The sequence below is a fragment of the Myodes glareolus genome, chromosome 4 (genome assembly GCF_982192425.1).
Source record: "Myodes glareolus chromosome 4, mMyoGla1.1, whole genome shotgun sequence".
NCBI classification, from domain to species: domain Eukaryota; kingdom Metazoa; phylum Chordata; class Mammalia; order Rodentia; family Cricetidae; genus Myodes; species Myodes glareolus.
In genome coordinates this window covers 15,441,656-15,457,211 of record NC_142029.1, presented here as the reverse complement: position 1 = coordinate 15,457,211, position 15,556 = coordinate 15,441,656, and the positions used below count along the sequence as shown (strand labels likewise).

Sequence of the window (15,556 nt, the reverse complement as noted above, 5' to 3'; positions counted from 1 at the left end):
TCTTAGGCTCTCCACACCAACCCTTGGCAAGGCCTCTGCTCCATCTCTAGAATACATTCAGACGATGATGACATGGACCACATTCATCCTTCCCAGATCCGTGCTTCGCCCCACACCCTGGTTCATGAACCATCTCTCCCAGCTTCACCTTTTGTCCTTAGGCTTTGCAACAAAGGGAAAATTGACTTCTGCATTTGCCATTTTGTTTCAAGCAATTCACTTGAAGAAAAAAATCTCAGACACACTAATAAAAACACGAAATAACATGTGCACCATGTTCCTCACTGTGATGCTGCAGTTCAGTGTTCATAGATAAACCATGTTACATTCACACAGGGAACATGGTGCAGATGCAGAGAAAGCAGGAGGAATTCTGTACCATGCTACAAGGTGATCATCATGATACATTATATAAATCAAGTGCAGTAGTCCAGAACTTTAATAGCAGAACTTTAATCTCTGCACTCCCAAGGCAGAAGCAGAGGCAGGTGGATCTCCAGAGGGTGTTCCAGGACAACCAGGGTTGTTAGACAGAGAAACCCTGTCCCAAAAAGCGAGAAGAAAAAAGAAAAGAGAGAAGAAGAAAAGAAAAGGAAGGGAAGTGGGAGGGAAGTGGGGACACCATGGAGGCGCTGAAAAAACTATTTCTTACCACAGAGGGAAGAAAAGGAGCAAAAATAAGCCACGCCCAATGTGCCTTTCCTGAGCCCCTGTATTACAGACTCTGGAACCAAAACAATGCTTGTTTTCCATCACCAAATTATGAGGCAACCGGTGACACAGCCACAGTTAACTACAATACCACACTGGGCTTGCCCATGAATCGTGTTGCCTAATGGAAAGCCAGCAGCACAGTGTCAGTCACTGCTCTACGACTATGAAGAGACACCGTGACCAATGCTTAGACAATAGAGCATTTAACTGGGCTAGCTTACAGTCCCTAGGCTTAGCCCATTATCATCAGGGCAGGGGGTATGGCAGAACTTATGCCACTGAAGCAGGAGCTGAGAATTCATCCTGATCCACCTCCTGGGACACACTTCATCCAACAAGGCCACACCTCCTAATCCTTCTAATCCTTTCAAATAGTACCATTCCTTGATGACTAAGCATTCCAATCTATGAGCCTATGAGGGCCATGCTTATTCAAGCCACCACAGTGAGCAAGCCAGAGGCTTAAAATGTGCTTGTGCAGTGTGTGTGTCCATCATCTTTACCGCGAGAACCGCCAGCTAGCCTGCTGTCCAGGAAAGATGAGGCACATACTAGGGAGAGCTGGACCCAACTGCAGCCTGGGGTCCAGCCTGGATAGCATTGACTGATCCAGTGAGATGTTTTTAAAGAACTGTTGTTTGAAGCCACTAAAGTTTGGCTGATTAATTGTGAAATAATATGGTAAAAACTGATATCTGATCAAAAAACAATCTTCACAAATTAAAAACCAACTAGAATAAAGAAGCTTAATTTTAGATCTTTACTAATGGCATAACTACACAGGAAAGAATAATTTCTAATAACTCTAAGACATGAACCTATATATCTCTGAAAAGATATAACCTAAAGACAAAATATACTACAGGGAATCTTAAATTACATTCACTAGTATTATTGCTAGTAAAAATAGCTATGTTATTACTCTAAAATAAATGCACACAAACACACATACATATTCTATACTCTACCTATACTCATACATACATATATATTAGAATAAAGTCAGTATATAGCAACGACAATATCTCAAGATCTTAAAGTGAGTTTTATCTGCTGTTTTGCTGCTTTAGTTGAAGAGATAGCTGAGCATGCAAGCACACACCTGTGAGTCCAACGCTGGGGTGGAGGGAGGAGGAGCAGATTCTGAGGTCCTCATGCTTGGCAGAAAGCCTTTTTCCAACTGAGTCACTTTCCCAGACCCTCGCCATACAACATTTTCTCCTATGTATGTTTAGGAACTTTGTCTGTAGGGCACCTGCTGCTCCTGGGAAGACGAACTGACAGAGCCTAAGGCTAGTCAGTATAGCTAAGGAAAGGCTGGCAGGAGAGAACCAGGCCTGCACGGAGATTCCGCTGCTGTGCACAGGGGCCGTGGCCAGGGTAAAAGGGGTGCTGGCTTCTCTAATCTTACTTTGACTCTCCTGCTCTCCTCAGCTGCCAGATCTCCAAACATTAGCTAGCAAGGCCTTGGTTGTGAAACTCTAAGCACTGGCTAGTCAAGGTCAGATGTAGGGGCTGGGAAAGGGGGGACGGCTGGGCTCTCTGAAACAAGCATACTCCTTAGTTATTACCCTCTCTCTCCAGGGGAACAGAGTTAGGGCCCAAAAATCTCACTAGGTTAAAGGAACCTCCAGGTGTACACAGGAAGACATGGCAGGGTCCAGGCAGGCTCCCACAGAAGTACACCTGGGTTGCATATATCCAAGATGGAGGACACTCAGCCTTCACACAGAGAACGCCATGAGGCTGGATAGGTGTGAAGTAGCTGCCACAGAGATCTCAGAAAGACGGAGGACGATGCTTTTTGCTGCATGAGTGAAGACTCCCATCCCTCAGACTGTCACTCATAATCCATGCGACTTGCTAAGCATTGGACCCTGTTCTCTGAGTTTCCCTGTCCTCAGAGTACTGAGAGCCTCGGGCAGGACAGTGAGGTAGGCAACTATCCCTGAGTCCAGTACAGTCAAAGGAGCTGAGACGTCAAGACCTGAGAAGGGCACACTGATGGAGGCTCACGATGGATGCTTGCAAAGTCTGGAGTAGAGGACCAGCTGACAGGAAGCATGAGGAAATCCAGTTCAAATAATGGAAAACAAGAGTTTCCCAAAGGTGGAATCTGCTGAGAAAAACCAAAGGCTGCTGAACACTTCAACTTCCATATCAAAGCAGAGCTCTGCCTGGGGAGATGACAGCAGCCATTATAGCATCCATTAGGGGTGGCTTAGATGTTCAAACTAAAATAGAGACAGAGCAAACACATTATCTGCAAAAGCCAAACCATACTTCTAAAGGGATCACCCTCACATACTGGACCTTGACACTGAGGGGGTCTGGTCTGAACCCACAGAGCCCAGGGGCAGCTCTTCCCTCTGAAATGAGAGTGTCGACCCAGCTGTCCAGCTGCCTGGGTGGAGTAGGCAGGAGCAGCCTCTTCTGAGTGAACCTTTCCCTTGTGCTGCCTTCGTCACACACAAAGCTTTGCCCAACCCAGCTCCATGGCAATCTTAGGCACACCAACCATTAGAGCACCTGCGGTGGGTGGAACGAGCACTCGGGAGATGAGGGGGCACAGCAAGGAACAGTGAGCCTGCAGGGGTTGGCTAACCCAGTGCAGGATGGCCAGTGGAGGAAAGGTGCCAGCAAGCCTTCCCTGGCTGCAGTCTTGACTTATCTTGTACATTCTAGGAAATCACTGGAACACAGTAAATGAGCCGTCCTCTGCTTACAGCTGCGACTAACTCCCCTGAAAGACACACATTGTGCTTTTTATTTGTGATCTTGTTTTGTTTGAGATGGGGTCTCATTCTGTATCCCAGGCTGATATTCTATGTAGCACATGCTGGCCTGGAACCCAGGGTGACCCTCCTACCTCAGCCTCCTGAGTGCTGGAATTACAGGTGTGGTCCACCATGACCAGTTTATGACCTTGATTTCTATTCTCAATGGGACTGAAGAACAGTGGAATCAACACCCTTCTTTTTCGTTTATCTCATAGAAACTAAATATCAAAGGCTAACGGGGCTTTGGAGACTATCTAGTCAAATCCTTCAGTTCAGAATCGATAAAACTGAAAAGTTAGGGCCATAGGAGTGGGTCAGTGGTGGGGTGCTTACCTAGCATGATCCCCAGAAACTCAAAAATAAAATAAGAGTGTCCTAAAGATCCACCCGGTGTGTAGACTCAGTGCGGAGTCTGGGGCAACATCAAATGATCAAAACCTGGATTTCTGATCTTCATTCAGGATGCCCACAATTCCTCATCCTACACTGTCCTTTATCCAAATGTCCTACTTCCTGATCCTTTTGCCTCCGCACAGCCCTCCCCATCTTCTTGCTAAATTTTCCATCTTGTCTGAGCAGGAGGCAGGGAAATGACAGGGCTCTCCAGCTGTGCTCAGTGCGAGGCATTTGGGTTTGCTAACGTCTGCTAGCTAGCTGTTCTGAATCGCTCATCTTAGGCCTCTGGAGCTCCCAACAGAATAAGCTAATGTTTTGAATGTGTTTTGTAAGCTGTAAAACACTATACAAATATATGTTCTGCTATTTCAGGATATGGAATAATACAATCCCTTCTAACTGTGCGCTTCATTATCCTACCTCTGTGCGACGAAGAAAAGCAGAGACAAGAAGGACAAGGAGAAGGAAGAAGAAAGAGAGAGTAAAGATCTGGACAGATACTTCTGTCTTTCCCCAGACCATGAGCCCATGGAGGATGGAGCCCATTCATTCTATTCTCCTTCTTTTATTCTCTTGGTTCACCCAAAGATAGGCTCAACAAATGGTTTCCTCTAGAGCCCTCTACACCAGGCATGGTACTTATGATCCACACTCAGAAGGCTGAGGCAAGATTTAGAAACCAGTTTGGGCTACACATTGAGACCCTAACAAAAACAAACAAAGAAGCAATGCTGAACTGGATATGTAGCTCAGAAGGCAGGCATGGAGCTCCGGGTCAGCTCCCAGGACTGCAGAAACGGGGCGTGGCAACTCATGCCTGTAATCTTAGCACTGCAGAAACGGGGCGTGGCAACTCATGCCTGTAATTTTAGCACTGAGGAAACGAGGCGTGGCAACACATGCCGGTAATCTTAGCACTGAGGAAACAGGGGCAGGAAGATCACAAGTTCAAAATTATCCTCAGCTACACAGGGAGCCTGAGGCCATCCTGAGCTATGTGAGACCTGCCTCAAAAAGAACAAGACATCTTCTGGATTAAGGATTTAGCTCAGTGGTGAAGCACTTGCCTAGGGTGAGGCTCTGGGTTTAATTACCAGCATTAAAATAAGTAATAAATTTTAAGAGAATAAAAACCCTTCTATTCCACTGCAAAAGTCCCCACAAGAGTTTCCATACACCGCAAGCACAGAAAAGGAGAGTGCAGAGACTTTGGTCAAAGGATACCAACTTCAAGTTAAATACGAAGAATAAATTCAAAAGAGCTACTGTGTATATCATCATAACTATAGTTAATAATAACAATATCATGTTCTTGAAAAATCACTGAGTAGATTTCAACTATTTTTCACCACAAGAAAATAAATATGTGAAGGAATAAATGTAAATTAATTAATTTTACATATTTTAAGGTATCATGTGGTATATAACAAATACTGTTAGTTTAAAAGTCTGGTATAATGGCACCTGCCTATAACCCCAGCACACTTGGGAGGAGGAAGCAAAGAGGAGGGCCACAAGTTCAAGGTCATCTTGAGCTACCTGAGGTATCTCTCTCTACCTACCCTACCCCGAAAAAAATTTAGGCTCAGTAAGCAAAGTGCTTGCCACACAAGCGTGAAGACCTCTGTCTGAACACCAAGAACCAACATAAAAAGGCAGATGTGATGGCAGATATCTGTAACTAGAGCAGTCCTGCAGTGAGATAGGAGCTAGGCCAGCATAGACCGCCAGGAACCAGAGACCCTGCCTGGGGAAGGAGGGATGGCTCAGTGGTGTAAACCACTTCCTGCTTTTCCAGAGGACCTGGGTTTGATTTTCAGCCCCCATGTTAGCCGGCTCACACTGTCTGTAGATGCAGCTCCAGGGGACCTGGTGCCTCTTGCCTCCACAGGCACTGACATTCACAAACCCTCATACAGACATGCACACACACAATTAAAAATAAAATATCTTAAAAGGGTATAGCGAGATAGGCGTAGTGGTGCACACCTTTAATCTCAGCACTCAGAAGGCAGAGGCAGGCAGATCTCTGAGTTCGAGGCCAGCCTGGTCTACAGAGCGAGTTCCAGGATTCCCAGGGCTATATAGAGACCCTGTCTCAAAAACATAAAATAAAAGGATGTGGAAGACTAGAGTGATTGTTCTACAGCTAAGAGCACTGGCTGCTCTTCCAGAGGACCAGGGTTCAATTCCCAAAACCCACATGACAGCTTACAACCATCTGTAACTCCAGCTCCAGAGGCCGATGTCCTCTTCTGGCCTCGGTGGACACCAAATATACACATGTTTCAAACACCCATACACATAAAATAAAATAATAAAAAAAATTTAAGAGAAAGAGAAACCCTGCCTCAAAGTTGTAGGTAAGGTCTAACACATGAGGCTTTCCTCTACTGTCGAAATACATGCCATGGAGTACTCTCTTCTGTCTCTGTCTGTATGTCTGTCTGTCTGTCTGCCTCTCTTATATACACACATACACACACACTTAAGTACCCGCAGTCCCTCGCTACCTGCCCCCCACAGCAATGTATCAATGTGACGATTGAGAAATGTCCTTACCTTCCCTCTTTTCTGAATGACCACGTCATGTCTAAGTGGTTGGTTATTCAGCATCATGTGAGGGTCATTTTCCTCCCTGAGCCAGTGTCACTGGCCAGCCCTGGCTCACTGAAAGGCCAGGGACACTCCCAGGGAGGACAGAGCGGGGTTATCTTCTCATGAGCTCCTGGACAAGCAGGCAGGGCTCTTTGGTCTCGTCTATATTTGAGACCAAGTCTCTAGGGGCTGGAGAGACAGCTCAGTGATTAAGAAAATGGGTTGTTCTTCCAGAGGCCCCAGGTTCAATTCCCAGCACCCACATGGCAGCTCACAACTGTCTGTAACTCCAGTTCCAGGGGATCTGACACCTTTGTACCAATGCACATCAAATGAAGTTAAATTATACACACACACACACACACACACACATATATATGAGACCATGTCCCAGAAAACACACGTATATTCATCTCACATTCACCACCTTGGACACTGCTAGCAGAGCCACCTACTTTAGGGGCAACCAGGCTTCAGTAGGCACTCCTGGACTTGATCCTTAAAAGGGCCTAAAGGTTTCTAATATGCCTCCAAGAGATTTTCTTGTTAGAAGTAAGGAACCGCAGATAAAGAATCTCTTCTAGATAAAAGCTCTCTTTAGAACCCAGGGTGCCCATGAGAGCAAAGATCAGGAAGGAAACATCATAAAGTAACGCTGCTGACCTGGACCCCCCTACAGCAGAGCTCAGGGAAGGCACCACAGATCCGAGCCTGAGTGTAAGTTAAGCAGGCAAGGAGAATGGCGCGGGTCAGGGCTGGGGAGAGTGGAAGCAGGACTAGCTTAGCCTAGTGTGCGCAAAGCCCTGTGTTTAATTCACAGAACCATAAAAATCAAACAAACAATAACTACAAAACAAAAAAAAACCCAAACGGAGAATGACCATGACCAGCAGACACCCAACCTCTAGAGGTCCAGTCTGTAAGGAGGGAACCACAGAGGGCAGGAAGTCAGAATTCCAGCTGCCCTATCACAGAGAGTAACAGTCCTGGGTTCCACCTATAGCCACCCCCTCCCATCCCTCCACCCCCGTGGTAGAGATGGGGATGGTAGACAGTCCTATAAGAAACGAGCTTGGGCCAGTCTATGAATGCAGTGTTCGTATCAGCCTGACAGACTCCTGGCCTGAGGCGGACTGAGGCAGGAGTCCCCACAGTTCATATCATAAAGCGCACTCAGCCCCTGTTGCAGCATACAGGCCTCGGCCACCATTTCAGTGTTTAAGAACAGTTCCCAGACAGGAAGGACAAGGAGGGCCAGGACAGATGAGGCCTGCAGACTCTTCACAGCCTGGCAGATCGAGAGAGAAACAAAGACCGAGCAGAGCGTTCATGATGAGGCAGTCATCCAGTAACCATAGTTAGACCTAATACAGCAGATTTTTTATTTTCTGGTTTTTGTTTGTTTGCTTGTTTGGTTTGGTTTTTGAGACAGTGTCTCTGTGTAACAGCCCTGGCTGTCCTGGAACGACTCTTGTAGACTAGGCTGGCCTTGAACTCACAGAGATTCGCTGTCTCTACCTCCTGAGTACTGGGATTAAAAGCGCATGCCACCACGGCCCAGTGAATACAGCAGTTTAACAGGACAGGTCCATAGGCTCTGGGACAGACTCTGCCTCTTGAGCAGCTAACCGATACAGGGCCTGGCCTTCCCCGTCCCCACTCCTAGCAAGAGGACAGGTTCCCATTTGGACATGGCAGAACGGTGAGATGAGGAGGATTTACTGAAGGCTCCAAATCTGTCCCCTAGCAGCTTCCGACTCCAAATCTACAGACGGCTCACACAAGTTGGGTTAAAAGGGCAGGACTGAACGCTTTGGCTGCTTACACTCAGAAGAACTTCAGAGAAAGAAGAGAATGTGACCCGCTACATTGTTCTTTGGCTCCCAAATTAGTCCAAAGCCAGGCTCTAATTTTAGCAACTTCCTCCTCATCCCTTCTTCTAAAGGTAGAATTTCAGCAGAGCATGGTGGCACATGCCTGTCATCTTAGCACTTAGGAGACTGAGGCAGGAGAATTGAGAGTTTGAAGCCACCCTGGGCTACACAAAATGAATTTAAGATCAACTTGAACCACATAGCAAGCCTTGGTCTCAAAAATAACAAGATGAATGAAATGTGGGCTTGTGACATACAATTCAGCGGTACAGCATTTGTATGAATGTATGAGTCCCCTACACTCAATAATTACTACCAATGATAATGATGAAATGTGAATCTGAATAGAGTCTAAGTATCATAACCAATTTTCAGAAAAACACTGGCCAAGATACATCTTGTATGACACCACAAGAATGCAATGAACTAGTCCAGAATATGAAGGACCACAGAATAAGTGACTCGGATCTGCAATACATAAGCTACAAAATGAACAAAGTGAGAGACAGGGTATTAAAGAGACTAGATTTTTCATATACACCACAATTTGAACAAACCAATTATCAAAATCTATAAGACAATCAGAAAAGAGAACCACATCCAAATTTTCCCGGAGATTAAGAACAAATTGTTGGACACCAGCCTGGTCTACAGAGCGAGTTCCAGGACAACTAGGGATACACAGAAAGAAACCCTATCTTGAAAAACCAAAAAAAAAAAAAAAAAAAAAAAAAGAACAGATTTCAAGCGATGGTGCACACCTTTAATCCCAGCACTTGGGAGGTAGAGGCAGGTCTCTGTGAGTCTGGGGCCAGCTACACAGAGAAACCCAGTCTCAAAAAAAAAACAAAAGAACAAGTTGTTGGGGCGCTAGAGAGGCAATTCAGCAGTTAACATCACGTTCTACTCTTGTGGAGGACTCAGGTTCAGCTCTCAGCACCCATCTTCAGTGGCTCAAACTACCTATATCCAGCTCAAGGGAGAGTCAATATTTTTGGCTTCTTTGGTCACTTGCTCTCAGGTGCATACCCACACACAGACACACATAAATGTACATAATTAAAAATAATTCTTTTTTTAAAAGAATATGTTGTTGCCTAGCATTCATGAGGCCCTGGGTTTGATTCCTAGCAAACGTTCCCTGGAAGGAAGTTAATATATATTTAGATATGAAGATTGCACTGTGGTTACATTTGTACAAAGTTCTTGCTTCTTGGAAGCTTGGAAGTATACACTGGAATACTGATGATGGGATGTTGGAATGTCTGGAATCTGTTTCAGGAGGAAGCACGAGGGGTAAATGAAACTTGCCTGGCTATGAGTTGGTAACGGCTATAGCTGAGCAATTGGAACACAGAGCTTCATTAGACTATTCCCTCTATTATTACCTATGCTTGAAAATTTCCATGGTAATCTTGTTTTGTTTGTTTGTTCATTTAAATAGCCTCTCTTCTAATTTCTCCACTAGAAAAAAATTTACAGCCAGACATGGGCACTCACGCCTGTAGAAAAACACATTTTAAATCCACAACCAGACATGGCCACGCACGCCTGGAGTCTCAGCACATGGAAAGCTGAGGCGAGCAGAGCATCCTAAACCAAGGCCACCCTGGGTCATGTAGTGAATTCCAGGCCAGCTCAGGCACTAGAGTAAGACACTGTCTCCAAAAACCAAACAAAACAGAAAACCCTACTGTGTCTTACCTGTCCCACCAGTGCAGGGAACAATATTATCAAAATTCCCCTTTTTTTCCCCAGCAAGAAATGTTAAAATGATTGCCCCCTTGGGTAAAATTGGCAATGTCACTATTCTCAAGGAAGGTTACTTTAATGCATACTCCCACTCCCAAAAACTCAGCCGCTGGGATCAGGTAGGCCTCTAAATGACAAATGAGCATTGTTTCCAAACCTGGCGATTGTGTCCTCTCTTTCTATCTGTATACACTAGTTCACTGTAGATTGTACTAGTTCGTGACTATTAGCTAACACAGTACACCTGGACAATCAGACACCATGCCTGATGAATCCATTTTGAGCACTCACGTCTATTCAGCCAACAACCAGGTTCTCTGTGCCCAGCTGTCTTTGACTCAAGATTTCTCCACGGCATATGAGCTAAAAGGGAATTATGGATTTTGTCGGGCATTTAGAGAGAGACGTCTCACCTGAATTTACCCCATCTCTCTCCTAGTCTTGCATTCAGTCTCTTTCTCTGCTGTATCTACCAATGTAGACCACATTCCTCTTTCTCTTCCCCTTTCTCACTCTCTCTCTCTGAATTCCAATAAATTTTCCATGATGCTTCGGGCATCTCCCTCTCCCAAAACCTAACTGTGCCCTTTGTGTTCCTACTTGACTGCCCCTCTATATACACTGCTGGTGTGGCACCTCCCGGACATGAGACTGTCCAGTTTCTCTGAGATCTCATCCACGTTCGGCTCTTCAAGAGAGACCTGACCAATCAGACTAAGTGCTAGAGGGTAGGGAAGTACCATATTTTTTTTGCCCATGCCCTTCATGTAGCTAAATCCAGTTCTTGCTGTTGATGGCTAAAATACCTTCCCTAATCTATGGAAGATCAGTAAATGAGAAAACATTTAGAAGTCCTTACAGCTGATGAGGATGAGACAGGCTGCCACTGATCTATGCGGACTCTTGGTGAATTTCAAAGTAATTTCTTAGATCTATTTATCTACTGTGTGTGAATATGTGACTGAGTCTATGTGCACAGTTGGGGGAGGGGTGTACACACCTATGTCCACATAGGCAGACCCCAAAGAGGGAACCATGTCTCTTCCACAGCTCTCTACTTAGCCCTTTTGGACCTGGGGCTCTCATTTTCTCAGATAGGCTGGAAGCCGGCAAGTCTTAGAGATTACTCTTGTCTATGCCCGCACCCCTCAGCACTGAGGCTGTGGGTTTGTGTGAGATGCCCAGTGTGTGCATGTACTAGGACCCATACTCAGGTCCTCATGATAGTTAGCAAACTCAACCACTGAGCCATCCCTCCATCCCTGCTTTGTGTAATTTTCATAAGTTTTATCTTTATGTGTATGGGTGTTTTGCTTGCATGTATGTCTGTGTGTCTGACGTCTGTGGAGGCCAGGAGAGAGTGTCAGATCCCCTGGAACTGGAGTTACGGATGGTTGTGAGCCAACATGTGAGTGCTAGGGATGGAACTTGGGTCATCCAGAAAAGCAGTCAGTGCATGCTTTGGCAACACATATACTAAAATTGAAACACTATAGAAGCAGTCAGTGCACTTGAACTGTTGAGCCATCTCTCTAGTACCCAATAAACGGTTTTTTCAGTACTGGGGCTTGAATCCAAGGTCTCATAGGTGCTGGGTAAGCCCTCTGCCACTGTGCTACTTCCCAACTCCTTTGAGCATTTTTTTCCCAAAGGTACTTTGTTAGGTACTTACGAGGGCTGGTCTTAATCTGGTGGTATGCCATGGATATGTGTACAGGAAAAATCCCATCATCCTGTGCTCTTGCTGTACACTGATACAGTGAATGAGTGAGTAAGTGAATGAATGAATGAATGAATGGTGTCCCTTCCTCTAACAGGATAGCCCCTACCAGGCCACACAGTTCGGAAAGCAGTGTCTGGGACAGAGATCAGCTTCCTCCTAACCTGCCACGCTTTGGGAAAAGCAGAGCTGAAATAACTACATGTAATGAACCCGAGACCAGAGACAGAAAACCGTTCCTTATGGAGCGCTCCAGTGCTTGAGGCCTTACCATCACCCCCCAGGCTGAGACAGCGCTATGGGTGTGGCGGCACTGATGTTCTTCAGCCTTGAATGCTGAAGCCACCCCCTCACAGAGTCCAAGGAAGCTCAGTATGAGGATGAGGAAACGGATTCAGCTTGAGGTGACAGGAGGTGACATGGCAAAAGGAGAGAACCAGGATTCCACTCCCTAGGAGCCTCAGTTCCCCTACGGGGTTAGAAATTTAATCGCATCTTCTTTTGACCCCCTCCTCAATACTATAAAGCTTCCGACTGCTACAAAACTCAAGACCTTGTGGGAAACAAATACATATGTAATGCTCTTTGCTGGATGCCTAGAGGCGCATGCCATGGGCTTTTTCTCCACTGATGGGCCAATCTGTTCTCATCAGCATCTCAGAACGGAACATGCTAAATTCGGTATCGGGTACCTGAGATGCACTGGTGAGAAGTAGAAGCCATTCCGAGCCTGAAGGAGAGACAGACAATGCAGTTGCACTGCTGAGATGCTGTGCTAAACCAAGCAGCAGCAGGAAGAGCTGCCCCTAAGGGTCCTCAGTCTTGAGCGTTGGTGACAAGCCACCAGCTCACCTCATGAGCCTGAAAGCTGAAGGACCCCAAGAACACAGGCCTGTGTGTGAGCCCGGTGCCCCATTGGCAAGATGTGTTGTAATTGCCAAATCCAGCGAGCCCATGGTTTCTGCACATGTGGCAGTGGACGGGTCTGCCCTGTAGCAGGAGTTAGTATGGGCAGGACACAGCAGCCTCTTTCCTGTCCCTCTAAGCTGCCAGGTCCTTCCAGAATTCCATGTGCTTGTCTCTGCAACATCTGATAAACAACTAGCGGAACAGCCAGTTTGGCTAAGGGAAGAAAGGCGGTAAATTCCCCTCCTAGAGCTCTCAGCAACAAGGTGTTTTTCCACTCTCGGTAGCTTTCCCTTGGAGGGAGAGGACTGAAGCGTGGTGAGCTTCTGTCTCAGGCTAAAGCCCAGACAGCAGCGCAACACGCAGCAAGATGGACAGTGTTTGTGGTGCTAAGAGCTGTGTGCTACTCAGCTGCATTAGTGTAATAGCAAATATAAAATGGGCAAATTCCGCCTCTAAAAGGTGTGTGCACAGGCTGGCTTGTTAGAGGCAGGTTTTGGGCTGCTAACAGCTTCATCGCTGTGAGTCGTCTAAGGAATGACTTCTGAGGAGAAAAACACAGGAGGGACATGGCTGGGCATCCGAAAAAGCAAAAATTCTTCTTGGAGTTTCTGTGTTCTGGGAAAGGCAAAGCAACATATATTGCAGCTTCGTATGGAGATGGAAGCACCGCCCCCAAGGAGCGTGCTACTCCCCAGGCCCAACTGGTGTGAAAACGATGCCTTCCATTTCACCCTGTCATCTCTTGTCACAGGTTAGCTCTCACAGCCTCTGCATTCAGTGCAACTTGCTTTTGCAGAATCTGGGTTGGCAAACATCGAAAACAAGCTGGTCTTAAAATATTTGACCAGATCTATTCTGTTTAAACCATTCTACATGGGCTTCAGCTTTCCCGCTGCTTGGCAGTGTGATCTAAATCCTTAAGCCATGGGTTCGTATCTGGTGCTAGGTAACTCAATGGGCATTTTTGCTTCACCTGAAAGCGTTCACGAACCCTTGATGAAAGCACTGACTGTGGGTATTACTGAGCCTGATAGTATACAGTGGACAAGTTTCCTTCCCCCAAAGACAGTGACAGCCACGGAATGCTTAAGGAACGCAAAGGACCAAGTTCATGGTTCAACTGTTCCCATCTCTTCCTATTCCCAGCAGTGACACTTATCTTCCCTGACAGCCACTCCCATTGTGTTCTTTCCTCGACCTAACACAATGGACATATGCAGACACTGGCAGACAGGGAGAATGTCTTCCATCCCATTGCTCCCCTGTGCAGAGGGACCAGACTAAGGTTACATAAGCCCCTCCTGAGCTGTTGGGCCCCTGCGCTAGGGGGAAGAAAATTGGGGGATTGTGACGAAGTCACAGTCTGCAGGCCCTGACTAACCCTGTACTCACCATCCTGTCCTGTCAAGGCAAGGCAGCTGGTAACCTAGGGTTGCTCCCCACGACCACCCAGCTCACGCCAATCTAGCAAGCCGACTCGAACTGGCTGTCCACTAGATCGTGGGATTCCAGGCCCCGGCCCCAGACTCGGACCACAGTTCCCTGCCCCCCAGGCACCCAGACCCTCTCTCTTACCTGCCCGGGCCAGGGCCGGGGCCAGGGCCGGGGAGCGGACCGAGACCAGGGGCCAGGGGTCCCGCCGCTCGCGCAGCTCCAGCTGCGGGGAGCTGTCCGCCGCCTGCTAGTGCTGAAGGCGGCTGCCCTGCTCCGGGGCCCGGACCCGGACCAGAGCCTCCGGGCGGCAGCGGCCCTTCACCCGCGCCGCCCTCCAGGCTGGCCTCATTGCCCATGGTGGGCAAGCAGGCGGGCGGGGTCGGGGTCGCACTGCGCCCGGGCCAGAGGCTCCCGGGCGGCGCTCACACTCTCCGCTCCACCGCTGCTGCCGCCATCTCCCAGCTCGGCTCGCACCGCCGCCTGATGCTGCGCATGCGCGTGGCGCGAGCGCGCCCCTGCCCTGCACACGCCTCCCCCTCCTTGCGCGCGCTCACGCCAGCCCGCGAAGACTCGTGTCCACGCACCAGCCGCGGGGTCGCCGGGAAAACGGCCTCGAACCCGCGCATGCGCCCTTCGCGGCCAACGCGGCCGGCGTGTGCTGAATGAAACCCGGCTAGAGTAGGCGGCCGGATTCTACTGGACTTCTTTGGAGGTTCACCAGACTTTAGAACCTACTACCTAAGAGCCAGGAGTGGTGGCCTACGCACGTACTGCCAGTCCTTAGAAGGTAGAGGCAGGAAAATCAAGGTCATCCTCAGCGACATAGTGTGAATTTGCGGCCAGCCTACACCAAACCATTTTAAAAGCCGGCAAGAGGGTTCAAGTGGGTAAAGGTGCTTTCTGCAAGTCTCACGCTGTGAGTTAGGGACCCACATGTTGAAAGGACAGAACCAACTTCCAAACGCTGTCCTCTGATCTCCACACCCACCCGTACCCCCACCTATACACAGATACAAATAAAAATGTCTTTTTTAAAAGAGGGTCTAGAGAGATGATTCAGCAGTTAAGAGCGTATACAGCCCCTGCAGAGGACATACAGGGTTCCCAGCACCCATATCAGTGGGCTTACAACTGTAATTTTATTTCCAGAGAGATCCTATGACTCTAACCTCAACAAACAAGCACTTATATGCACAGACCCACACACATATGCATTAAAAATAGCAGCCATGCATAGTGGCGCACACCTTTAATCAGCATCCAGGAAGCAGAAGCAGGAAGATCTCTGTGAGTTCAGAGCCAGCCTGGTCTACTTAGAAAGCTCCAAGACAGTCAAGGCTACATACATAAAGAAATCCTGTCTCAAAATAATAAATAAT

The 15,556-nt window shown here is 47.5% G+C and overlaps 1 protein-coding gene across 1 annotated transcript in view; it reads right to left on the bottom strand.

The window, feature by feature from the left end:
• The window catches only part of Bsn (bassoon presynaptic cytomatrix protein), an 82,304-nt gene extending 67,680 nt beyond the window's left edge, over window positions 1-14,624 (bottom strand). The window contains exon 1 of the mRNA XM_048424307.3: window positions 14,319-14,624. Coding sequence (XP_048280264.3) covers window positions 14,319-14,533 — 215 coding nt within the window. The 5' untranslated portion in view covers window positions 14,534-14,624. The remainder of the gene's footprint in view (window positions 1-14,318) is intronic.
• Between the last annotated feature and the right edge of the window lie 932 nt (window positions 14,625-15,556).